This window comes from Micrasema longulum, unplaced genomic scaffold (assembly GCF_059751315.1).
Source record: "Micrasema longulum isolate JH-2025_06_02 unplaced genomic scaffold, ASM5975131v1 h1tg000849l, whole genome shotgun sequence".
In the NCBI taxonomy this organism is placed as follows: Eukaryota; Metazoa; Arthropoda; class Insecta; order Trichoptera; family Brachycentridae; genus Micrasema; species Micrasema longulum.
The window spans coordinates 889884-917589 of record NW_028278041.1 but is presented as its reverse complement, the minus strand read 5'-3'; the positions used below and the strand labels follow the sequence as shown (position 1 = coordinate 917589).

At 30.5% G+C, this 27706-nt stretch overlaps 2 protein-coding genes and 1 long non-coding RNA gene across 5 annotated transcripts in view; 2 read left to right on the top strand and 1 right to left on the bottom strand.

The window, feature by feature from the left end:
* Window positions 1-2509: 2509 nt before the first annotated feature.
* Window positions 2510-8147, top strand: LOC148278650 (tRNA (34-2'-O)-methyltransferase regulator WDR6). The gene is made up of 5 exons (XM_088231091.1): window positions 2510-2707; window positions 2856-3181; window positions 4570-4755; window positions 4844-7347; window positions 7966-8147. The coding sequence occupies exons 1-5, from the start codon at window positions 2611-2613 to the stop codon at window positions 8024-8026; spliced, it is 3174 nt and encodes a 1057-aa protein (XP_088087217.1). The 5' UTR covers window positions 2510-2610; the 3' UTR covers window positions 8027-8147.
* A 2118-nt stretch (window positions 8148-10265) lies between these two features.
* On the top strand, window positions 10266-21505 carry LOC148278649 (regucalcin-like). 3 transcript variants are annotated; one of them, XM_088231070.1, is made up of 6 exons: window positions 10283-10375; window positions 12575-12702; window positions 17667-17823; window positions 17970-18182; window positions 20108-20320; window positions 20859-21505. In XM_088231070.1, exons 3-6 carry the CDS (start codon window positions 17667-17669, stop codon window positions 21191-21193), a joined length of 918 nt encoding a protein of 305 aa, XP_088087196.1. In that variant the 5' UTR covers window positions 10283-10375; window positions 12575-12702; the 3' UTR covers window positions 21194-21505. The 3 variants fall into 3 exon arrangements, with proteins under 3 accessions (XP_088087194.1, XP_088087196.1, XP_088087195.1); XM_088231068.1 differs by lacking the exon at window positions 12575-12702 and having other exon boundaries at window positions 10266-10375; XM_088231069.1 differs by lacking the exons at window positions 10283-10375; window positions 12575-12702 and adding an exon at window positions 16233-16475.
* Window positions 19736-27706, bottom strand: part of LOC148278645 (uncharacterized) — a 150830-nt gene continuing 142859 nt past the window's right edge. Inside the window, exon 2 of the long non-coding RNA XR_015823127.1 lies at window positions 19736-20063. This is a non-coding gene — a long non-coding RNA (uncharacterized LOC148278645). The remainder of the gene's footprint in view (window positions 20064-27706) is intronic.

The following is a 27706-nucleotide window of genomic DNA, read 5'->3' as shown; positions in this document are numbered from 1 at the left end:
ATTAAATCATTTGGGAATTTATGAATTAAATTGTTTAAATTGCCCAAATTTCTATATTGGTAAAACTTCACGTAAATTTAAAGTTAGAATCAAAGAACATATAAGATGCCTGAGTAATAATAATTTTTCAGAATTCTCAAATCATCTTATATCCGAAAACCATGAATTTAATCAAGAAACGTGTGTAGATATTTTGCATGTCAATAAAAATGGTTTTTGTTTAGATAATTTAGAACGATTAGAAATTAGTAAAGCCATTAATCAAAAACTTCAAATAATAAATAATCAATTAAATTTAACTTCGAGTCCTCTTTTAAAATTATTCCCGTTATGATTTGTTTTATCTTATTTCTCTCTCTTTCAATTTTCTGTCTCTTTCATACAATATTTTATTATATAAATAGCAACGCGTGTAATTATAAGTTAGTTAAATTCCTGACGATGAGGTAGTAACCTCGAAACCGGTCAAAGTGTAATTTAAAAAAATTAAGTGGTTTATACAAATTTATAAACAAATAAGGATAAATAATATGTTTGACTTAGAGTGGGAAAAAATTGAGATGCTAAAATAAACAGGGGGTTATTTTGAAACAGGTTTTTGCTTTACTAGTTTAACTCTGTAAAATAAAACGAGCAAAAAGATATTGAAATTTATCGTTCGGTTTTTATAATCATCAAATGTAAGTTTAATTTTAACTATGAGATAACGTGTCTATAATTATGGCGTTTGAAACCAAGCTTTATATTCAAGCGCTCAGATAAGAAAAGTTTATTTTTGAAGTGATAAGCGTGATAAGAGTGATATTACGTGAAAACTTAAGCAGTGTGGTGTTGTCAGTTCAAAATAAAAACATTTTCAAATTCGTGTAATTTACTCAAAACGTTTCGTACGTCGAGCAATTTCTAATCTTGTTCTAAATAATTTGCTACCAACCTGAAAAAAAATCTTGTAAAGTGAGAAGCAAACCTCTGTCTTTCCATCACTCCTCTTTTTTCGCATGCGTACTGCGTACTCTTTGCTTGTATAAAAAAAACATATTGTTTTGGTACTGGATTAATTACCAGAGAATTCTTAACTTCTTGTGTCTGATTCTGAATTATTCTTAAAGTGGCTTCAACATTTTATTAATATGGTCCACGCTACTAAAGAAACACATGTTTTATTCATTTTAGACAACCACTCGTCACATTTAAGCTTAGCCGCTATTGAAATGCTCTTGAGCAAGGTACTACACACTTCTCATAAACTGCCAGAGTCTTGATACAGGCTTTTTGGGGCCTTAAAAAACGTACGCTGTAGCTTCACAAGATTCCAAATATTTTGTTCTGCCTACTCTAAGGTGGCATCTATAAAAAAGGGTAAGAAAGCCTTTGAAATTTGAAAATTGTGGAATTTGGCCTTACAATGTCAACGTTTTTTGTGATATATTGACTTCGCTCCATCCAAAGTAACGAATTTGCCAGCACAATCAACTTTATTGCCATCAAATAATAATATGACATAATAACAATCAAGAAACATATGTTGTTCCTATTACAGCACTACAATGTTTAACTGGTTTAGCCTATTTGCTACCACCTGAAATTCACCCATTACCAAAATCTTCAGTGTTAAGAAAACAAAATACGGAAATGTTTTGAAGTACTTACGAGTTCTCCTTACAAAAAAAATATTAGAAAATAAAAAAAAGGAAAAATAAAATAAGAAGAAGGAAAAGGAAGAAACATTACTAGCAAAATCAAAAAAAGCAGAGTGAATAAACCAAAAGCTGATGGTAGACCGATGAGTTCAGATGATTGAACTAGCCAACAAGTCTTCCTTCCATTACGTTATTTGCAAAGTAGTATACGTTAAGCCAATTTGATCCAATGTTCAAGATTTGAAACGTGGTGACACGATGAGTGCACTGACTACATTGGTTTTAGAGCATTTACTCTAAAACCAATGTAGTTAGTGCACTCATCATCATCATTGTGATTTGTGTAAGACAAATTAACATTGTATTACATGCGTACTCTTACCTTGTACGAAGAAATGGTTGTTCCTACTCTTTCCTAGTACACAAGGTAAGAGTACGCAGTATAATGATATGTTTTATTGCCAATTTTTTTGTACTTTTAATTTTGTTCACTTACTAAAAACATTTTATTTTGTTTCTGAAAATGTCGTATTTTCATAAGATGGTAATTACTTGTGGGTTTTTTCATTAAAACAAATTTGTTAAGTGCGTACTCTTTGCTTACTTTACTCGATTGGTCGTATGGATTTCTTCATGGATTTTTGAAAGTAAACTAAAAATGCTTCATTATCTATATAGCATGAAACAAAAAGCATGAATAATTACGACAGTGATATTTCTGAGAACCATATTTTGATAAAATATTAACGGTAATAACCGTCAATATTTTTTTACAAGTGGAATAGGTGAGTTTTGTCTTTTGTCTCATGGTGTCTCGTTTCTCGGTGTATTTTGTCTCGATCTTATTACTTCTATTTTTTCTCTTTGGTATACTTTTGACAGATGACTGACAGTTGATTTTCTTCAAGTTTGTTATTCGATTTGATATTATTGCACATGGAATAATTTTTAATATTATTGCTCACGGAAGATGGAAGGGACGATGAATGAGGTCAAATTTACTTCTGACTTGATAAAAACGGACGTTACTGCATTAAAATTTTTGCGAAATGATATTTTACTCATTGGTATAAAAATAATATATATTTTAATTATTAGTGCAATTACTTTCATAAATTAAACTATTTAATTGAATTCTACATTTATTTAAAAGAAATAGAAATTATAACTTAGTTTATTTTCCTATATTTAATAGTAGTTTTCATTGCATTCTAGGTATTGGTCACGTAGCGCACATATACTCGATTTCAAACAACTGTTTAATTTTGAAAAGTGATGTTTTTGTTGGGCAAAAAATTCATGGATTTGTTCCGGCCACCCTAGACAACTCTGTTGTAGTTTTTGGCGGGAAGCAAGCCAAAATATTTACCATTAAGTTCATACTTCCCGGTGCTGATGATGCAGCGACAAAATTAAAGGAAACTAAAATTCACTTCAAATTTACAAACAAGCACCTGAAATGCAATGATTGGATAATAAATTTGATATGGATTGAGAGAGAAGACAAAATAGCCATTTTGACGGCGCACAATGTTATTCAGGTTCATATTTAAACTAATTATTGTTTTTTATACTGGTTATCTCTAGTCTACCTTATTTGTCCACCTCATGGTGTTATGGTTAGTGCATTTGACTAAAACACATGATGTCTTAGATGGTTCGAAATTCTAGACTAAAAAGCCCAGCTTTGTGTCTAACTTTAGTTTTGAGAGAATATAACTCAATATAATGGTGAATGTTACTCAGTGTGTAAAGTGGCCACTTAAACCAGCCAACATCAACGCCAACCTCGTTCAAATAAAATGTTTTCAACCACTCCTTTTTTTATATACTTACCTATGTTTTTTTTAGTTATTGGTTTTGATGCTGCACAAGCTTCCTTTACAAGGTATACTGTACTGATGCATATTCTATATTTTATTTTTATCAGTGTTATTACTAAATATTAAGTAACTTGACTTCTTACTTCTTACCTCCATATGGTTAGATTTAATATTTACTAGTAATAATATTGTTAAAAATAAAATAGGATAATATCGACACCAGAAAGGAAAAAGTTACCAAACGACATGTAGCAACTTTACAGAAGAGCCAATCGAAGTTTTTTTTAAAATTAATAAAGAATCTCATATTTTTAATTTTTATTAAATTATGCCAAAATAATATGTATGAATGAGATTTTTTATTAATTAAAAAAAAAAAATTATTGGCTCTTCTGTAAAGTTACTACATGTTGCTTGGTAACTTTTTCCTTTCCAGCGTCGATATGCATTCGTAAAGTAAGCTAAAAGGAAGCTTGTGTAGCTTCGTAACAGGTCGGTACAAAATTAGAATAAGTGATTAAAAACAAAGTTGTTTTATTTTTATATGTAATTAAAAAACAAAAAGATAGTGCTTCAAATATAAATTGTATGTTATGTATCCTTTTTAAAATTGAAATTAAGACCATTACATCGGTCTCAATCAGTGCCGGATCTAGCGCCCTGTCACTCACTGCAAAGGGATGGGAATATACACATTTGTAAATGAATACGAGCATACTATTCTCTCCTCCCTTGTAAGCATAAGTGTCTGGTTCTTTGTGCCAATTGAATCTATCATAGGGTCCAGCTCTTGTCCCAAGCAATAAATCGCAAAGTATTTGACGATTCAGCATTTATGCACACCATTATTTATTTATTTTTACATTTAATGATTTTATGAACAAATTTATAGGAACTGGGGAAATAAATTAAATGCTATAATTGTGAATATATCATGATTTGTTGTAAGATAAAAAATAATATTTTGACAGTGACAGTTTTTGCAATGGAAAAATAAATTGGCAAATCTGAATGCTAGTATTAGTAACTTTTTTCTTGATAATCAACCAAATATACTTATTTTTTAAAAACATTTTAATGAATGTTTTCCCTTTTCTTAATTACAGATATGGAATCTGACATCAAATTCTATTACCAATTCATATTTATGTGAGGAGAAATGTATTCTTTACTCTGGAATACTCACAGAAATAAGTGACCATGTCTTAGTAATGGCAGGTACTGCATTTTCTCAAGTAGTTTTGTGGAGTACAAAATGTGAACAAGTTTTGCACAGAATAAAAGGACACAAGGTAAGAATACATTCAGCACAATACAAATTTAATGTTCAATTTTGTAATATCTTATTAATGGTGTAAATAATAAATATGTTTCTTACAGGGAGTTATTTTTTCCATTTCTTACTGTAAAGATAACAATATTATTGTTACTACATCCGATGATAGATCAGTTCGAATATGGAATATCTTTGACAAAAATCGCAAAGATTCCAACACTGCGGATTATTGGGAAAATATAGTAATACAGTCGCAAGCCAATATGTTTGGTCACACTGCTAGGGTTATTTCTAGTACTGTACTGGATAATGCAATTATTTCAATTGGTGAAGATGCAATTATGTGTGCGTGGAATCTTCAGGGAAACTTGCTGAATAAAAAGAAAGTATTTCAAGGGGGGGGATTATGGTGCGTGGATTGTGATGGTAAAGAAAAGTTGATTGTCACTGGAGGTAGTAACTCTGGAGTTGTATTGCATCAAAGGTTTTGTGAATCTCTCGAGCCTGAATTGGAGGCTTTAAACTTCCCAGATGAAATGTTGACAGCCAAAAAAATAGCCCTCACCGCTCGAGGCAATATAGTTTGTATTACAGAACAAGGATATTTAATGTATTATGATTTTGAAATGGCGGAATGGAGTATCAAACACGAAATATCCTACTCTAAAACATACTTGTGTATGTCTCAATCTCTATGCAAGCAGTTTATCGCATTTGCTGGGATCAGTGGCCAAATCGATGTATTTTTAGAGCCTTGTAAATTTGATCCAAATCTAGTACTTTTCTTAAGTAACAAAATCTCAGAAAATAAAATAATGTCGCTTCATTGGGTAACAAACCGGTGTCTCTTAGTATGTGATGAAAATGGTGAAATATCTCTTTTGTGCTCACAAAATCAAACTTGCACTACTATTGCGACATTCACTTTGCCCAAATGTAAAGAAAGATGGCTGACATCTGCTGCATTAGAACCCCTAGAAAATAAATATTTATTGGTGGGTGACCGCTGTGGTAACTTTTATCTTTTTAAAAAAGGAATAAATGATCCCCTGGTGACGTTGCCCAAAATACATGGAAGACTCGGAATAAATTCAATAGAGTTTTACAATGGAAAAATTATTACAACTGGACGAGATGGAACTATAAAATATTTTTCATTAAATGAAAAAGATGTTAAAAACACACAAATGTTAAAGTATTTGTATCACGTCAAGTTGCCCTTTGAATGGGTAAATCGTTTTATCGACAGGGAGAAAAACATAATTTGCGGTTTCCAGGAAACTAACCTTATTCTTTGGGACTTGAAAGATCAAACTAATATTTTATCTGTAAATTGCGGAGGCGGCCATCGATCTTGGGATGTTCTAAAAGGCTGGCAGGAATTTGAAAACAAGCGGCAAAATATATTACGATTTATCTTCATAAAAAATTCTGTCGTTCAAGTGGTCAGTAGTAAGTTTCAACAGATTGCATCAAACACTATTGTAAGAGGTTTTCATTCTAAAGAAATAAATGCAATTAAATGTATATCTGTAAATGTAACTCCGTGGGATAGTTTTTATTTGATTTCTGCTGGAGAGGATACATGTGTTCATATAGCTGCTTGTAAGATTGAATGCGGAAATATTCACTATGACAAAGTTTTAGATCTGAATAATCATTTGTCTAGTATAAGGTGTATGAGTTTAGTGGAAATTTCAAATGTAAAATCCCAAGATGTACATAAAATAGAATACATACTCTACAGTGCTGGAGGAAGAGCACAAATATGCACATCAAAAGTAGTTTTAAACATATTGGGTAACAACTCGCAAACAATAGAGTACTTTGAGTTTGGAAATTATATGCTCAAGGGAACTGATTTAGAAAGAAAGAAAAAAGATGGTGGTTGGTCCAATATTTCTATAGAATTAAACGCAGAAACTAGGTTCATGAGCTTAGATTACATTTCCCAGGATAGCGGTGAACCTTTTAATAACCAGAATAACTTTCTTTTGGCCGGTTGTTCCGATGGCTACTTAAGAGTTTTTAAATCAGTCGTGGACCAAAACAAGTGTGAATTACACCTTTATTTATCATTGGAATACCATAAAAGATGTATTTTAAAAGTTTGTAGTTTTAAAATTGAAAACAATTACATTGTTATGACATTAGCTGTTGATGGTTCAGTAGCATTTTGGAATTATGCTGACTTCACAGTAAATCACAATGATGATAATGTTTCTATTATAAAACCATTCCATAAGTTGAAAATTCATAAAGCTGGCATAAATTGTGTAGATTTAGATTATATACACAAAGATCAAATAATTCTTGCCACTGGAGGAGATGACAACGCTATTCACCTAAACATTTTGAGGTCTAGGGATGATGAAAGTAAATTGAGGATAACTGAAGTTTGCAAATGGTCATGTGACACATACCACTGCAGTCAAATTACCGGGATAAAACTTTTCAAAGATAATATTATGGCCAGTGTATCTATTGATCAAAGAGTCACTATAATGAAATGGACATTTGACAGTGAAAATATTTTATGCACATACATTGGGCAGTACTATTCCACTGTTCCTGATCTACAAGGATTTGAAGTCATCAAGTGCAATAGGTAAACAAATATATTTTTTATTATCAATTAATTAAAATTATTAGATCAAACAAAAACTCTCTTAAGAATTTGGACGCTGGCAATCGGATAGGGTGTATTTACCCTACCTATATATATTTTTTAAATTTCTAAACAGCAGAATGTCTTTTAAGCCTTTTAAAAAATAAGATCTTCTATTCCCATGATTTCTGAATTAAAAATATATAAATAACACATACACACCCCGGGATTTGTTTTCATAAGGTTTCAAATCAATCATTTGATACCTGATTGTCAAAAAAAAATTAAGCCTTCACCCAAGTTGCCTTTGTTCACAACCTACTGGCTCCCGCCGTCCTGGAAGACCGTCGATGACTATCTTTCAGCTTTATTAGGCGGATCTAAGGAACACGGGATTGATATGGGAGGAGGCGAGAGTGCTGGCAAGCTATTGGGTCTCCTGGAGGCATCTAGTTATGTCCACATGCTCCACGTAGGAGCGAACGTGGACAAAGAAAGTAGCAGAAAAAATACAGTAGATTAATTTTTCAAAAAGACAAATTTATTTTATGATTTAAGTAGCTTTATCTTATCATGTTATTATTTAATTATGTACTATCTTTTGCATTTTTATTTCAGAAACAAATTTTCGCTTTGTTTATTTGGAAAAGGAATCGAAATATTATCAGTGGATTTATGATGATAAAAAGAATAACTGAACTGTTCTTTTTAAAATGAATAAACCTATTTATAATGACAATTATTTTGGAAAATAAATGAAAACATAATATTGTGTAATTATTTTTACAAATAAAATAAAATATCTATTTATTTAATTATAAATTATTGAATTCCAAAGTATCTTTTTTGTCCCATGAGTTGAGTCAGTTGATAATTTTTCTTTTGCCGTCTTTTGACATAAAACAAGTTTGAAATATTTTCCATTTAGCCTGCACAAATAAATTCATTTATTCCACGAGTTCTACTATTCATTTGGGTAGGTGATTAATTTTATATAAAACATAAATTTAATAGTTAAATCACGATTTTTACACTATTAAAACCATAAAATATCATTGTCATATCTGCATGACATTATTGTATCATAAAAGTTGTCTGTTTAAACAGTGCACAGTATTGTAAAATTCAATTAACAATGATTTGAATTATTTTAAGTTTTTCCTGATTATTTTACAATATATTTTTGTATCTTATACAACATACATAATTTACAATAATTATTCAGTTCTATGAAATTATTGTCAATTTTATTAATCTAAACATGAGTGGCCAGTTAATCATGCAGGGTCAAAGACATTCTATTCTGCTCATCCAAGTCACCTTGCAGTTCTTATTTCACTCTTTAAATGGTAAGTTTTAAATATTTGTGTAATAAATGTATATTTTTTATATGTACATGTTTACAAATACTGAAATATGTGGAAGAAAGATATTGAAAGCGGAGAGTGCTGGGAACAGGGTGAATAGTGAACTAAAATCAACCTTGGTAAACAAGTCGTAGGAGGCTTAATTAAGTTAGCGATTCGCAGTGGAGTCCTGGTGCCGACACCCATGTTAGAAGCCAAGTATGGAATTGGAGAAACAAAGATGAAAGTAGGCTGAATTCTGTTGAAATGCGATCTTAGGCGAAGGTGTGGTAAAACTGTTTACGATAGCTGCACAAATTTATTTTAGCCATTTACGCAACATGTTATTGAAAGAGTTTTTATAATAAAATACCTAATGCAATATGAGATATTAATATATATAAACAAAAGCTTACATAATATTAATGTTTTTTGTTGATATTTCTTGATAAAACTCCATAGTTAATGATTATAGACAAGATGCCTACTTAGGCGAAAGCGCTCGTTGGTCAAAATAATAAAAAAGTAAAACCAAACCAAAAAGTTTCATTGATAAGTTTATTTATAATTTTATCATAATCATTAAAAGCTTACATATTTTATACTTAGCAATTTTAGACATAATGCTTACCAATAAAATAACCAAATGCATTACACAAATCATAGCTATTTTAACCTGATCCATTGAAGTTGATTTACTCTTTTTGCCAAGAAAATATTAATAACTTTATTTTTGGCAAAATCCGTGCATAATGTAAGGCTGAGAAGGGCATTATTGACAAAATTGAGAAAGGGGTGTTGCATTGCTTTGGACATAGATAGCAAGAGAATGACTAAAAAGATTTATGATGGGAATGATGATGGATGTAGAAAACAAGGAACAACGAGATGCTATGATGACCAAATCCAACAAATACTTGAAGATGGAGATGTCAAAAGTGCGAATAATCGGCTTGCGTGCATAAGAAGATGTATTAATGTAGAGGAAGAAGGTCTGTATGCAATAGGGTATTTTACAAATCAGGGATAACGTTAGGAAATACTTTGAATATTTAGGAGCCGATTCTTATGATCCTAATTATATAATAATTATGAAACTATAAAAATAATGCACAATGAGTTTTTCTAGGTTTTTTTATTTATTTTGTTTATTTAATACTTCACAAAAATATATTACGAAATTGAATTTACAATGTGTTCCTAGTGTGTCATTTGTATGTTTTTTCAACGTTTTGGATCGCATTACAGCGTCCATTATCAAGATTGATGTTATTTGTGCAGAAATATATGTAACGTTATTATTTAAAAATTTTTTAAAAGAAATATTCGCGTTCTTATGATTTTCATGGTTCTCATTTTCCTACACTAATTTTTAATACTCACGAATTGTCTTTTCATAAATATTGTAATGAAAATAAATAATTTGTTTCACTCTGTTTAGTTTCTAATAATTTGAAATAATTATATTTTACTGTAATAGATGGAAAACTCCATAAATGTATATAGTGTAAAGTACATAGGTAGGTACCATTTAATTTGTATTTTTCTTTTGTTAGTGTTTGGCAATTTTCAATGTCATAATAATACAGTAATATAATATTCATTTTATTATGCCTTTAAAGAAACTTGAGAGATTTTTCAAGAAATGTGTTTCTTCCGATACTATTTCCACCATCATTAACGTAAGTTGAACTCATAAAATATTGACAAATATTTTTGACAGAGATGGAGAAACTCTCTGAGAAGGAAATATGGAAGTCAAGGAATTTACATAGCTTATGACCATTCAGCTTGTGTTTGAACATCCATTTACAAATACCAAAGACCACAAGGTCTCCGTGGTCCTAACGCTTCTATATACCTGCGTGAAAATTTTTAATGCTTATCAGTTCATGGTTTACCTCTTCGTTTTAATTCTCAAGGCACTCTCTTAATACCCATCCACAATTCCTCTTTCTTCTCTAACTCATATAGTGTCCATGCGGCTCGACTATGGAATCATCTCCCATCCACCATCAAAGATGTTACTACATTATCTCTGTTCAAATTACGTCTGAAGAAACATCTCCTTTCTCTTCCTTAATCTCTCCTCCTTTCCTTTTTCCTCTTTTTTCCTTTTTCCTATTGAGTAATAGTTTCGATTTAAGGTAATTTATAAACAAATACGTTTATTTATATTTTTAACTTTTTAATCTTTTTTTCTATTGAATATGTTCTGTAACTTTAATTATAAAAATAAAACTTTTATCTTATTGGTTGGTTGGAAGAAATTTCCATTTGGCAATAAGCCCGCCAATGTAAAAATAAAATTATGCACAAAAAGTTAAATAAATAAATAAAACACTTGTTTTTTAACAAAGTATTTTCTACGGCCCCGAGAGCATTTGGAATATCCCCCCTGGCCTGTTGTGATGAAAAAAATAATCTACGATTCATTCATCTGATACTTAATAAATGTGTAAATTAAAATAACCGACACCTTTAATGATGTGGGTGAGTTCTTCTTACTACTAGCAAACACGTAAAATATACAGGTAGTAACCTAATTAACCGCGAAGAAAATGGCATTTCATTTTGAGGATAATTAATTGCCTTTCGTACCTTTATTCTCTAACAGACTTTCATTATGATCAGACATTATGGACGATGTTACACAGAAATATGCCATCGTGTGTGATGAAAAAATGCTCTAACTGCACCACAACTGTAAAAAACTAAATAGATACATAATTCAGTTTGTAAATACAATATAATTTGTGGAATTAGTGGCTTGTTAGTTATATTTTTAAAAATTTTGACAGCTGCCCGCTAGTGTCGCATCTATGGTTACGAGCTACACAGAAATATATTATTTTATTTTATTATTTTATTTTTGCACCACAACAGGCCAGAAGGCCCAATTACAGTGGTGAATTACATCACAAAACACCCAGGCTTGAGAAAATCACATTTAATTTTTTTGTTCTCACCGGGAATCGAACCTGGAACCTTCTGTGTGCGAGTCAAGCGTCTTAACAACTACACCACGGAGGCCGCCTATATAATATGAACTAAAAAAATATGTACCTATAGGTGATATTTCTTTCTCACATTAATGATATGTACCGATAGAGAAGAAAATATGAAAGTCTAGGCATTAACAGGGCTTGTGACTTATCTACCACTGGCTGATTTAAGTGTCCTCTTTATACACTGTGTAACATTCACCATTTGGCCTTTCTTTGAACATTCATATTTATTCAATTCTTCTATCTGTTGGTTTTTGTGAAAAGTACCGTTTTGGAAACAGATTTTGATAACTGTAATGTAAGTAAACACAGTTTTTGCTACCAATCAAGTTTGCAATGTTGTCATAAGGAATAGGACATAAGCCTTCCATATAATTTGCCAAAATCACAGTAAAGAGGACAATAAAAACAGTAGAGTTAAATTCAATTAAAGTCACGGTTTATGAGATTTAAATTTTTAAAGAGTAACTTTTCTATTGACAAAAAAAAGATTTTTAGTACGAGGGAAACCTATAGAATTACCCACTGTCTTTAAAATGGTTTTCGGGTATGTAAAGGGAGCACTTTCACTGTTAATTTTTGTGAAGTTAAACCCGCCAATGACAGGTCAATGCCTAGACTTCCATATTCCTTCTCTAAAATGTTATCCGTTGTAATATTCAAATCTTAATAACTTCCCAGGGGAGGAAATTCAGTCTTTGTCTACAAACATTTGGACAAACTCAAAATATTATTCATAATATTACCAGTTAATCTTATATTAAAAAAAGGTTGGGTTTCTTTTTCAATCAATAATTTCCATTCATTTTAAGAACACCAATTTTATTTATAAAAATGTGAATGAATTGATGGTTACATTTTAATTTAATTCAGGCACCGCTTTTGCATTGTCAAGTCAGTCAAATACTGAATCTGGAGAGACCCCGAAAACAACAGTCTCATCTTCATCGGTGGATAGCCCTCCCCAGTTAGATCAACACAATCTAAATTTCGCAAAACAGGTCATTAGAATTATTTTTTTCTGTCATTTTAATGTTTGTCCGTTTTGTATTTGGTGGTGGTATAATTATTATAATAATCATAATTACACAAAAGGCTTATCAATTATCACATTTATTATACAATATCGGAAATATAATACATGCAGCATTTATTGCTATGGGTATTTCTGATAATACTATCAAGCAAATTTTGCAATATTTTTATTAGATATTAGTAATAACAGACTGCAGGTTTTCATGTCTGCTTTTTCATAATGTAAGAGTTAACAAAATATTTATTTTTGCAATGTTTTTACACTCAAAAAAACTTAACCTAACCTAACCTAACTATTATAAGCATATATATATATGTTATATCCTAACTCTAATTTAATGAGAAAAATGTTATTCACTTTCTTATTCAATAGGTTCACTGCCAACTCTGCTAAATTGACGGAGTTGGAGTTAGGAAGCAGTTTTTAATTCATCTGCCTATTGGCGTTGTTATCATTTTTTCACAAAAATATATACATGTTCCATTGTCTTATTTTGCATTTTTTATTATTTAATCTCCGAACCAATATGATAGTAAAACATGTTAATTTTTTTGAGATATCAATATTTTAGGCTGAAAAATAGGCGAATATCTAAAACATTGTTTTCAATAATTGGTTTTGGTCTAATAAGAATATTTTTGGTACAGTAGTAGAAATCCAAAAGTAGGTAAATTACTGAAATCAATTAAATAAGTTACTTTCATCTTAAAGCCTCTTATAATTTCACAAAAAAAATTGCCAAGAATCATATTCCGATGCCCTCCAAAATATCCAACAGAACATTGACTAAGAGAGTCACCCATACGGAGAAAAATGATTCTTCAATTATCGATTACGAATTTAGCTACAGATTACAGCAATACAATGGGCCGTAGGTACTTGCGTTGAGAATTACGAGCGCTAACCGAAACCGTCCAAAATATTTGTTGTTTAACTAAAAACCAAACTAAAACCAAACCAAAAATTTGGAATGCTTTTGTTCAATGCAATAGAGCTTAAAGGCTTCTCTAGAGAATTATTACTCTGAGGTTCTAGTGTATGAAGGTGTTGAATGTGAGACAATTTTACCTTAGCATTGCCACACTTCTAGTCAAACAATAAGGAGAGGTCTCAGAACATTATGAATTTTGTTATTCCAAAAACTCACACCACTTTTGCTCAGAGGCACCTCTCCTTTATCGTATTGAGAGTGATTCATATTTTGGAAAAGTGCTAAAATCTATTTTCAAGAGAGGGGTTAAGGACTGGATTTTCCTTGGGGGGAGGAATTTGAGTAGTTGAATTTTGAGAACTCCTTGATGATTTTTCAAATATTCAAATTCATCTACCTAAATCAAATGTTTGTCTTTATTTTTTCTTTTTATATTGATGTCCTTTGTGTTATTTTTTAATGATGTTTTTGTTTTATTGTTGTTATTCATCCCAACTCAACATACGACTTTAGGCCTATGCAGTTGGGACTTGTGTCTCTCCTTCTTTTTGGCCACTCCTAGTGGAGGTTGGCGACCATCATTTTGAATTCCTGGGCCAGTCTAACTAGCGCCGCTGCATCCGGTACACCAAACTACTGCCTATGATTTCTGAGCCATGATACTCTTTTCCATCCCATACCCCGTTTGCCTTCTTTCCTTCCATGATAAGTTTGAGAAGAGCATACTTCTCACTGTGGAATATATGACCAATGTATGAGGCTTTTCTTCTTTTGATAGTGGTCAGTAACTCCCTTTCTTTGTTTATAATGCTTAAAACCAGGTCATTCGAGACGCGATCAGTCCATGAGAGTCTAAGCATTCTTCTGCAAACCCAAAGTTCGAAGGCCTCAATTTTGTTTACCATTGAGACTTTGAGAGTCCAACCCTCTACTCCATATAGCAACTCTGGCATTACATAAGCTTTTATTGTTCTCCATCTTGTGCTTAGTCTCATAGCTTAGTTGCACAAGAGTTTCTGCATTTTATAGAAGGTTGATCTCGCAATCTCAATTCTGGTCTTTATTTCTGAATCTGGATTACGCTGGTTATTTAGCAAGCATCCTGAATATTTAAAACGGGTAACCTGTTCTATCCCATCACCGTCTATGGGAAGACGGATATTAATGCCTCTCTGTTTGCTGGCCACACTACCTTTAGTTTTTAGAGCATTCATTTTGAGTCGGAATTCCTTACCTGCATTATTTACATTGTTGACAAGTTGCTGTAGATGATTAGCAGTGTCAGCTATAATGCGGTATCATTGGCGTATCTTATATTATTTATTACTTTGCCTTTTATTTTAATTCCTATATCAACATATTCTTCTCTTCCTTTAATGTATCCCCCTTTCGTCTTTCCCTTTTATTCCTTTTTTTAAATTGAGTACTAGTACTGATTTGAGCTAATTTATCTACAAATATTCTTATTTCGTGTATCTTTCGTTTTTTTTTCTTCTACTGAAAATGCTTTGAAACTTAAATAAACACTTTTATTTTAATGGTTGTTTGGAAGAAATTGCCATTTGGAAATAAGCCCACCAATGTAAATTATGTGATAAAAAGTTAAATAAAACAAAAAAAAAATATTAACTTCTTGCAAGGTCTCTTTAAATACGAATTTGGATTATAAGTTAAAAAGCATTGGCAAAAGTATGCAACCCTGCCTTACACCTTTCAGTATATGTATGTTATTAGTTTTAATGTCATTTATACGGATGTGTGCAGTTTGATTCCAATAGTATTGTCTCATGTAAATTAAATTAAATTGTGAATAATTAAATAAATACATGCTTTTGGACTATAATAGTTATAATTGATTTATATCTTCTTCCTAGTCGGTCCCTCAATGCTGAGGATCGTGACCAACATGAACACTTCTAATTTGTCTGTTCCACTCCAGTCTGTCCTCAGCCCGACGAACCGACACATCAAATTTTAGCCGCATAGCCTCATTTATTATTTATATACATATTCACCTTTAAATTAATTTTTACAAACTAGGCAATATAATCTGCTTATCTAATTTATTTATATAATCTTATTATCTAATTTATTTATTAAATTTATTAGATTATAAACAATAAAACGATCATAATTAAAATCAATGGATTTCTCAGTTAAAATATATGATAAAGCACGGTTTTTATTTTTTATATGTAGTTTTATTTATTATTACTTAAGACGGTATAATTAATTCAGAGTCTAAATAGAATAAAAAAACTATTTCTTGTTATCACAAAATCTTTTATGCAATTCGCCTATTGTTTGATTAGTTAATATGTCTATAATGACAGCTTTTAATTAAAACTAAATTGATAACAACTTAACGTAAGCATTTTGTAAGCATCACCTGTAAACTATACTTTATTTAGCTGAAAATGGAGAAAAAATATCAAAGTATAACACTATATACACATTTGATTAAAAAATACATTTAATATTTTATCAATTTATAATGTTGTTATCAGTGTGGTATTTTCAATTCACGTATTAAATGTTATCATCGTAATAAGAGTACTCGGAGATAAAGTAAAACTCCCTTCGGTTATGTCCTAGAGGAACTCAATATAAGCACTCGTGTATAGTTCCATTATGCTTGTTGCCAATTGAACGGCATTAAGTGGTATACAGTCATTATACTTACATCAACTCTTATCTACAGCAAGGAGGTCCAGATTGTTTAAAGTGATAATCAACTTGATATCAAATAAAAATAAAACAGATAATAAGTTATCTTTCATTTTCCGTTAGTAAATCTTAGAACAAAGGTGAGTTAATTAAATGTTAATTCATGTTTAGAAAAATTTGCTTGATTGTCCAAAGTTATGGAAATAAAAAACATTTGGGATACTTTAAAAATACTTAATATTATAAAATACTATTTTACAACAGTGAAATGGTGGTCTCCGTGGTTAAATGGCAAAAACGCTTGACTCGTACACCGAAGCCCAGGGTTCGATTCCCGGTGAGAACATAAAAACTAAAATATGATATTTCTCAAGCCTGGGTGTTTTGTGCTGTAATTCACCACTGTAATAAGGCCTCCTGGTTTGTGCAAAAAAAAATCTAAAGAAATAATAACAATGTCAAAAAAATATATATATTTGTGTAAACAAGTAATTAAAATTGTTTAGTACATATTTATCTGATTTAAAATGATCATTTTGTTATTATTTACTAATATAGTCTCACTGCTGCTAACTAATAACTTTATTAATGTTTTATTTAAATGGTTTATTGCAATTTACAATTCAAACTGATAGTAAAAATATGTAATAATATTATCCTACCATTATTTTTGTCGATCAGTTTTTGATCTAGAGATAAAAATGTCTAGAACAAATACTCTTTTGAAACAGCATTGTTAAACAAATTTATTAGAGAATTTGGTACTTTAATATTTTTGATTGATTTATAATTTATTAGCAGATAATACAGTAGAACTCTATTTATCCAAACTCCAATAATCCAAATTGCCAAATATCAGGAACTGTATCAGGAAATAAAGATGTTATAATAACAAATACAAAAAGAGCTCTGAGGGCCGGCATGTTTCTTCGACAAAGCAATTAACTTGCTGGACATGTTTAAGTAAATTTTTGTGTGATAACGTCTGGCATTCATTAATTCGGATAGTTGGAGTTTTATCATATATCATATCAGAAAGAACGAAAAAGAAAAGTGCAATGGTAATTAATTTCTCAAAATGTGTTAAAAATTATTCATTTAAAAAAAAATTATCTATTTAGATAATTATAATGTTTAAATTAGATCAACCATAGAGCTAACATCTATGAAAGGTGTACGGATTTTTAAATTTTAAAAAATATATAATAATACCATGTTAACAATCCGCAAACATACTAACATTTTTTATCATTTTATTTTCTGTTCAGGCTACACTGTTACATTTGAATATGATAAATATTGTACAATTTATTTTTGTATGACTTTTCCAGATGGATGTAAAGGTTGAACAAGTTACAAAGCCAGTTCTGCTGGGAGAAGGTCCACACTGGGATCCAGAACAACAGTGTTTATATTATGTTAGCATCTTTGATCACACCATACATAAGTATGTTCCATCCACAGGAAAAGAAACCAAAACTAAATTATGTAAGTTTGATCTTCTTAAGCATATTTTATCGGTTCTTATTCTTAAACTGTTAATTTTTATTATAATATGCATTTCCCTCATTCTTTAATGATTTCTAGTTTAAAAAAACATAACACATTCAATATACTCATAACTTTTTTACTAGCTGGAAATGTGGGCTTTGTGGTGCCAATAGCAGGAACAAAAGACCAATTTGTTGTGGGAGTGGATCGTAAAATTCTGACAGTTAAATGGAACGGTCAAGATTCTAGTCCTGCAGAAGTCTTGAATCAAATAACTGAAGTGGATACAGCGCAAGGATTTAACACTAACAGACTTAATGACGGAAAAGCTGATCCAAGGGGCAGACTATTTGGAGGTAAATCTTTAAAATTATTTTTTTTTAAAAATAATCTCGAGATCCGTACAATAAGTAAGACGGGGTAAGCATTAGCGACAAAATCTAGAAAGGAGTTCTGCGTTGGTTTGGACATGTAGGGTGAATGAACAGCAAAGAATGCCTTAAAAGATTTACCATGCGAATGTTGATGGATGCAGAAATCGAGGAAGACTGAGAGAGACATGGCATGACCAAATCCAACAAATGCTTGAGGATGGACATACCAAAAGTCAGAACAATCGGCAGGCATGCATGAGAGGATATATGAATGTAGAGGAAGTGAGATTTGTATGCAGACAGAGTGATATGGCATTCTATCCTCTCTGCCTTCCCTTACAGAGAAACGGCATGATGGTTGGTTTTTTGTTTCTTAGAAAACATTATTTCTAGCTGTGAAGTAGGTACTGAACTAAAATTAAAATAAATCTGAGGAATTATGTTTTTAGAAATCTTTTGAACACAGTACTCGTAGACGTATAGTTTTTATAAAAAAATAGTTCCATTTCGGCCCATGTTATGTTCAATTATCAATATTTTAGCTAAAGGACACATGATTTTAAAAAAAACAAAACGTTTTTTAAGTCCGGCTCGTGATATATAGGTTGGTGTGTTTGGCTACCACGCATAAGGTAAACATGAAATATTCCGAGTGATTTTTCACGGCAATATTTTATGTTAACATGGAAATATTTCATATGTATTCCTAAAAATAATAATTTTATTCTATTTTCAATACTTGGTAAATGATCAGTGATAACGACGGAGAAATATTTTTTTAGTATCATACAAATGTGTTTTGTAAAAAGGAGCTTCTGACAAGTTCCCAACGAGTCAATATTGGTTGTGGCAGTAACTTTGTACTTTGCATAATTTCTTTATACAATTGAACTCTAGTAGGTATCTTTGAGAATATTTTTTTACACAGGAAATGAATTTGTCCACTGTCTCTTATTGATGAGGCGACGAATGATTAATAATAAATAAGCCAAGCAAGTGAAATTTTGAATGTTAGGAAACATATTTAAAAGTGTGCGGGGCTGCATAAATTGTTAACCAATAATTATTTATTTATTTTATCTTATCTAATCTTGCCATAATAAAGAACTTTTTTTTTGTAAATTCTATCATGGAGTCAGCATTTGTTTTTGGTAATAATTGCTATCAAAAATGACCGAGATACTATTCCTTACATAGCATACCGAATTAATTCCTTATGATCAAATTTATTATATTTTTCCCAAAAGTGTCAGTTCAAAAAGTCCACAAATATTCCGTTGCTAATGATTTTAAATTATTATTCTTTTTCTTCATGTTTTTAGATACAATATTTAATTTTAATTTGTAAATATGTAATTTGTATTTCGGCCGATATAATCGTGTTTTGGTTAAAATTGATAAAAAAAAACTTTTCAGCATTCAATCATCAACACTGGTAAGGTGGTAAGTGCATCTCATTTTGCTTTTAAAAAAGTATTTTTGTAAATTATAAACTTAACTGTATGTATATATATCTTTAGTCTAACTCATAACTCTGTTATTCAAAATTATTTTCCTTTTTTTATTAATGTGTTGCTTTCTTACTTTTTTCTCTTTTTATTACAGGTTCAAAATATTTCTATGACCAAATATTTAATTTTTCAAGTATTTTTATAACTAGTAATATAATTTTTAAACTGTGTATTATTTTTTTTGACTCCTTAATTTGTAAATAACTGTTTAGTAATAATTTGTTTTAAATACTATATTTTACTTATTCCACTTACATGTATGTATTTTATTATATGCAACTTATATGTAAAAGGCACCAAGTGCCGTTTATTTCAATAAAATAAAATAATATATATTCTATAATATAAGTGACTACATTATGATAACTGTAGGTGTTTTTACTGTTTAATTTTCAGGGACAATGGGTAAAGAAGACCCACCGGGAAAGTTCCAGATGAACAAAGGTTCTCTTTTTGTGTTTAACAAAAGTGGAGCACAAACTAAAGCAGAAAATATCAGCATCTCTAACGGTCTCTGCTGGGATATTAATAAGAAAAGAATGTACTACATTGACTCTTGCGAATATGCAGTGCGTGCATATGATTATGACTTTAAATCTGGAGCCATGAGTAATTACTTTTATTTATTTTAATTTTACTTTGAAAGTAAAATGATTTTTTCATATTGAAATGATCAAATTTAGTTGTAGTAAAGTGGTAAGCATATTTTTTGCACCACAACAGGCCAGGAGGCCCAATTATAGTGGTGAATCACAACACAGAACACCCAGGCTTTAGAAAAATCACATTGAATTTTTGTGTTCTCAGCGGGAATCGAACCCGGAACCTTCCATTAGTGAGTCAAGCCTCTTGACCACTACACCATGGAGGCCGCAAACATTTGCCTAGTATGCATGAGGTCTCGCATTTGATTTAGAAAAAAGTCTATGTGAATGAAATTTTTGAAAATAGTTTTTTTCTCTGCATAGTTTCTGCTCCGAAAAAGCTTTTTTAAAAATGAGTTTGATAGTCTATTAACAAATAAAAAAAACACTGAACTTCTTCGTTGTTTTAATGGACAGTGAAAGTAGGTTATAGATTTTAATTGCATAATACTCAGGTGTCTTTGACCAAAAGTGATAAGTAATAGTTTTGTTATACTTTGCAGCTAACAAAAGGCTAGTCTTTGACTTCAAGAAAAACAATGTAGATGGCCTGCCAGATGGGATGACGATAGACACGGATGGAAATCTTTGGATCGCGTGCTTCGATGGTTCGCAGATCATCAAGGTAGATCCAGAAAATGGAGCGCTTCTCCAACAAGTGGCCATTCCCGCCCTCCAAGTAACTTCGGTAGCCTTCGGCGGACCGAATCTTGACGAGTTGTATGTGACTTCCGCTAGTATGAACATCAAATACGAACAGAAACCGCCGTGTGGAGCCACCTTCAAAGTTACTGGATTAAATGTCAAGGGCTACGCCGGAGACCATTGTATCTTATAAACATTGATCTTGTATTTTTTCATTCAACTATTTACTATAAGCCAATGACGGATAAATAATTAAAAAGAAGCGTTACTAGCACATTGGCATTTTAATTCTTGGGTAATAGCCTTCCTTGCCATCATTCTCAAAAGGACTTTCAGACGTGACCACAACTCAATTCATATAATACGTTATATTTGTCTGTCGGCTGTAATACTAACTTAATAGCATCTTTAATAATTTATGTAAAGGGAAAGTCATCACAAAACTTCTTCATATATGTTTTTTTTTCTTTTTAAGTGAAATAAAAAACAATCACCCCAATTAAAATTTTTGTTTTTGTTTTATCTGCACCTGACACAATAATTGTAAACATAATAACTTACAAATAAAACTAGCAGGTAACCGCCGACTGTTACATGCTAAAAAGTTCAGTCCTTATTCGGTTAATAAGGATCTCGGGTACTAAGAAATTTCAGCTCTTTGGGCCACACAATCTATTTTTTGCTGTGTGGAGCAATCGAAAAATCGGCAATAAAGAAAATTCTGTGATTCAAAATAATGCTACTAGCATCATTTATTGTGGACAGCAACGGGGCCTGATATAGATAATGTGTATGTAATAATATACTAATACAATACTACACTCTACAACTTGATTTTCATTTTCTAGCATGGTTAAAAACTGAAAATGACTATGTAATATAGAAGTTAGCGCACAAGCATACCACACTTAAAGTCTCCAGGCATGAAATATTTTGATCAAAAGGTGGTTTTTCACTACTTACAATATTTTATGGCCAACAATATTTTGAGTTTGTCCAAATGTTGCAGACAAAGACTGGATTTTACCCCCTAGAGATTTATTCAGATTAACATATAGTATTACAACAGAGATGAAGAATATTTCTGTGGCATTTAGGTAAAGAGGTACATGTCACTATTAACTTAACATGCAGGGGAGCCATTTAAAATTTCTTACTGGTTCATTTCTTTAGCATACAATTTTAGGTGTTATGTTAGAATAAACTCCATAAACTTAGGAATGAAATGTCACTATCTGAATATTTTCCTTTTTTCTTTCCTTCCCACTTTTACCTCCTCTTATAGTATGGCGAAGGTTTTAAATTTTAGTTATAATGTTTTTAAATATATTTTCATCTGTTTTTTTATAAATAAGGTTAAAATTAGTGATGAAAGGGATAAGTAGTTAGGCTGGATGCTGGATATTCGGCAAGCCCCAAAGCCGGATATACGGCTCATTGTCTAATAAAAAAATAAAAATACCCCAGTACTCGAATTTATCTCAGAGTTACAAACAAAAGCTTTAATGCCCATAAAATAAGAAGCGGTTAAAATATTTTCATGATATTTTTAATGTTCACTTATCGATCAATGAGTTGCATAATATGCAATATTATCGCTGGGACCGCAGTTTCCTGCATGTATGGTACTTACTCTGACCTATTGAGTATTCTCACTTATCAAGTTGGTCAAGTTGACACTATTATCAGATAGCTGACTGTTGTGTATGGTTCGTGGTGCTTATTTGAAATGCCGAATAAAATTGAAAATCCCGCCGCTTGTGAGATAAGGTCCGTAATTTGTTTCCTTAATACGAAGAACATTATACCAGTTCACATTCATCAGCAAATCTGCGAGGTGTGCGGAGAACATGCGCTGTTCAATGGCAAGGAGATGAGTGAGACAATTCAATGAAGGTCATCATAGGTCAGGTGCACGACGATGAACGAAGTGGGCGTCCGTCATTGATTAGTGATGGACCGGTTGAAGCATTACTCGTTATACCGGAGAAAGATTTTTTTCAAATCCAATCGCCATTGCATATCGTCACTAAGTAAACAAAGAATATATGTGTAGTTCATACAAATAATTAAAGAAATAAAACTATTAAGAAAAAATATGATAAATGCTTACAAACATACTACTTTTAAAATTTAAAATGCAGATAAATAAACATTCTTATTTTTCCACAATATTTACACTGTGGATAAGAAGATTTTTTACACACCTAAAGATTTTTCGCACCACATTCTATTTCACAAATAATTATCACTTTTTCACAAATTGAGAGACACTTCCTTTTGTTAGTAGATATGTTTATAATTCAAGGGTTATTTTTTGACAGATCTGACATCACCCACTCGTATTGTTTATTATGCATTGACCATAAAACATTTTTAAAAAACTGAAAAGCGCTGCGTAAAACTCCCGAATTAAGGATATCATTCATAAACTACAAAAGAAGTTGTAAATTGTAATGTGGTGCCGAGCCGGTACTTACTTAGTTAAGCTTGGATTTTTTACATGTAATTTCAACCGTGTGTATGATATTTTTTCAATGTCGGCGTTAGATACTTCGCCACTTACATAGTGTCATAAACGTCATCCGATCCCAATACCTAGTGGCATCGGTCATAAGTTAGCCGCCCGTTTAGATTTTATTACCCGGGTTCTTATTCGAAAAATTATGTTTTTAAACGATTTAAGAGTTTTTGCTCAACTGTTGACAATATTTTTGTTCGGTATGTCCGAGAAGTAGCTCGTTATAAAAGTGAATAAATGTATGGAGAAAAACCATAAACTAAAATGTCGATGAATGTTTCCTCGTTTCATCCGAGATCTCGCTATTTCCGTGATCATTATAACCAAGTTCGATTGTAGAGTTAATGGTGTAAAAAATTTTTTCCACCTTTATTTTTCTTTCTGAATATGCACTTGTTTTCTTTAACCTGTGAAACAGAACATACTTGCCAGATGTACCTTGTATAGTATGCATTTTTTTGATGTCCATTAAAATGTAAAATAATATCATATAAAAATGCGTTTTTTTAGTTCCTCGTTTCACCCAAAAAAATGTCTCTGATATGGTATTTATGATATCCACAACTTAGATGAAAAAAATTCATAGTAAATTATGAAAAATGAACTGTGATAAGATTCACAATTAAAACTTAGTCTTATTAAATTAATTTAGACTTTCGTTTTTACTAAAAAGATAAATTACATTGGCATCGATCGAAGTGTGAAATCCAAAAATCTTTTTTTTTAAATTAACTTATTTACAAATTTTATTGAATTTATGCTGATATAAAAAACACCAAGTACGCTGTGTCAACTTTTTTTTCAATTTTTTTTTACAAATATCTCGCTGATTCGTATATTATAAATATATAATAAATTTGAAATATATATGTATAATACGTTAAAATATTATTGATAAAACACCTAGATTTGTAATAATGCGCATTTAATCAGAATAATTGAAAAGAATATAATTATTATGGGTATAAGTAACATTAATGGAAAAAACATTAAAGAGATATATAATGTAAATATAATGTAGACCAAGAACTACCAAAAAGTGATATTTCTTCAATTTAAAAATAAACTAATGTATATAATGAAACAACGCTATCAAGTGTATGAAGGAATACAAAATGTTTTCTTAGTTGATGAAAAATATTTCAACTTAATCATTTATGCTGGTTCTAATGAGTTTATTGATTCTAAATTAAAAGTGGATTCTAATAACTTATTACTTAAAGCTTTAAAGAAAAATCTAGCCTTCACATAATGAACTTTGTTTTAAGAGCTTGAAATTAACAATAAAGTCCTAGCTTTGGATTCAAAGGGTGATAATATTTACTATGTGTACAGATAATATTAAAAAACACTTGAGTTTTTGAATTTGAGTTAACAAATAAAAAATATGATTATATGGGAGGTTCATGATCAAAATTTGGTTTTTGGTACCTCAGTATACAATGCAATTATATTTATTATAAAGATAGTTGTAAACAGTTAAATACTAACTGACTTGTTAAAATAAAGTACAACTCTTAATACAAAAATAGCAATACAAGATTATTATTTTAATTGAGTAACTGTTTCCAAAATGGAGTTGTTTTTTTATTACTAATAAATTAACTAAAAAAATTTAAACAACTTTTGATTGAATAATAACAGGAAATACTAATTATAGTTAATAAAAACGGAGTATTCTTTTAATAGCAAGTAGAAAAAAGTTTTATATGTTTGCCGACAGTAAAAATATTACAAACAATTTACAATGATAGGTACCAGTAAATAATTTTCAAAATTTTATACACATTTAAAACATTTCCTTTTGATGATTTTTCAAAGTGGTAGAAACTATATTACATTCCATAAAGAAATAAATGGGAATAATTAATAACAGGCAATCCTAATGAAAGAATGCTGAACTTGTAACATTTTTCTGGGATATATGTAATATCATAAATTAAAGATTTAGTTTGTAAAAAAAATTATTCCTAATTTAGTTGTCTTCTAAGGTTTTAAGTACTAATTAATCCTAAATAATCATAAGTTAAATAAATCCTTGTCCAATTACTAAAATGAAGTGGTTTGTTTTTAAGTCATTTCAAAATGGAACAAAGAAAACCCTTTTTTTATTTTATTAACATATTGACTGCCATATTAAGCATGGAGAAGACAGATGTGTGTTATAATTACGCGCAATAATTTTTCGTTTGTGCCATACCAGCTTCACCTGCCATGCCTGCCAGAAATATACATGCTTGTTTTCCATCATTAGTCGAGGGATGTTGACTTGTCAACATTTTCCAAAATTTATACTGCAGTGTTAAACCATTTTTTTTTTAAATTGCAAATGCCTCTCCCTATACTTTTAATACGTACATATTATTTCATTGATAGGGAAAACAGTTTACTATATCGTTGACCTTAAAAAATCTTCCCAACTACAAATCTTGATTTATGATAATATATATATTTATTATATTTGAAAAATACACTACAACAATCAGACCAACTGAGAAAAAATATTTATTAAATTTTTCGTTTGCAACCGGCGGGAATCGAACCCGCGATGCCAATTTCACAGTTGGTCATCTGACCAACTGCACCTGTCAAGGTAATTTATTATATTATAATCTGATTATAGAAATAAAAAATTAAGTAGCACTTGAAATGGTTGAAATAAACTTTGTTACCTGGGAGTTTTTTCTTAGGGGAACGGTATGTAGGTATGTTTAGGATATGTTTTTTAATAAAGGCAGAAATCGCATCATTAAATAATATAACTAAGTCTGATTTTCTCCATCCATTGTACGATACCAACATATTATGTATACTGGTTAACTTTCCAAAACAATTTCTAAACGTCAGTGATTAAAATTTGCACTTTATTGAAGCAAGGTTTATTTTTATAATAAAGAATACTTAAATGGTAATACCTTAGGAACTATGCTAAATAAAATTAATTGAGAAACAAATATATGATATGGCATAAAATTTAAATAACATATTGTAAATATTTTCGGTAATATATTTGAATTGAAGGGATCTTTTCCGAAATTGACTATTTTTAAAATATGGAAAATCGAGTTTTATATCATATATAGATTGAAGGAAGCTAAACATGTTGATATATTTTAAATTTTTGCAAAAATGCACCAATTTGGGTGATTTTGTAATTTAAAAATCAGTTATTTTTCTAAATTAACTATTTTCGATAAAGACATAAAAAAAAATATTTCCAAAAAACTGATTCGGTACTTCCAGGAATTAGTCAGTTTTGGGAAAAATACAAGTAAAAAAAAAAAACATTTTTTCAAATATTTAGTGGTGTATTCGGTAGACCGGCCTTATTTTTTAAGGAAATAAAACTACTTGTCATACCTTCTTAGCTGTATCCACATCTTATGTATTTTTTTGCTTCAAATAGTCTATAATAAAAAATATCGAATTCCTGAAAAAGCCAAACTTAGAAATAGTCAGTTTTGGAAAAGAACCCTACAATTTACAGTTAACAATAAGTGGATAAATACTAATTAACCTAAAAATATGTTATGTTTTTTATAGTTATGTATTCCAGTCTAGTCCAGTTAGCACTGGATCAAATGGGATCTAGCGCCCCATCACTTACTGAAAAGGGATGGGAATATACATGTTTGTAGATGAATACTAGCATGTTATTCTCCCCGCCCTTGTAAGTAAGTGTCCGGTTCTTCGTGCCAAATGAACCCATGGTAGGTCTGACTCTGAGTCCAGTTGGATGGTTCAGTTTTATCTATTCATTTAGGTTTACATGATTAGTTTATGATTTCTGATATATTGGGTGCATAAATAATAACAACCATGATTTGTTCATTTATCTTGGGAATCCTATATGGTTAAATAGTTTTTGGTTGATTTAATTAGCTAAGAAATGAATTATTTTATTTGTAGATCCTGGAGAAAATACCGTACAACGAATAGGACATTTATGCCTTATGAACAAAATATTTCTAATGTAATTTTAATAATTGGCACAAATAGGAACTTACTGATACAATAGATATCATTCTTCACAGATATTATGTACTAAGTAAACTGCCAAAATTACCTAAATCTATGTTGATTAATGGGCCTTAAATTCTCACATATTGCGTAAATGTTATTCGCATTATTTAATTTATTATATACCTGTATATATTGCTGCTTATTTTATGGCATTATGAAAGA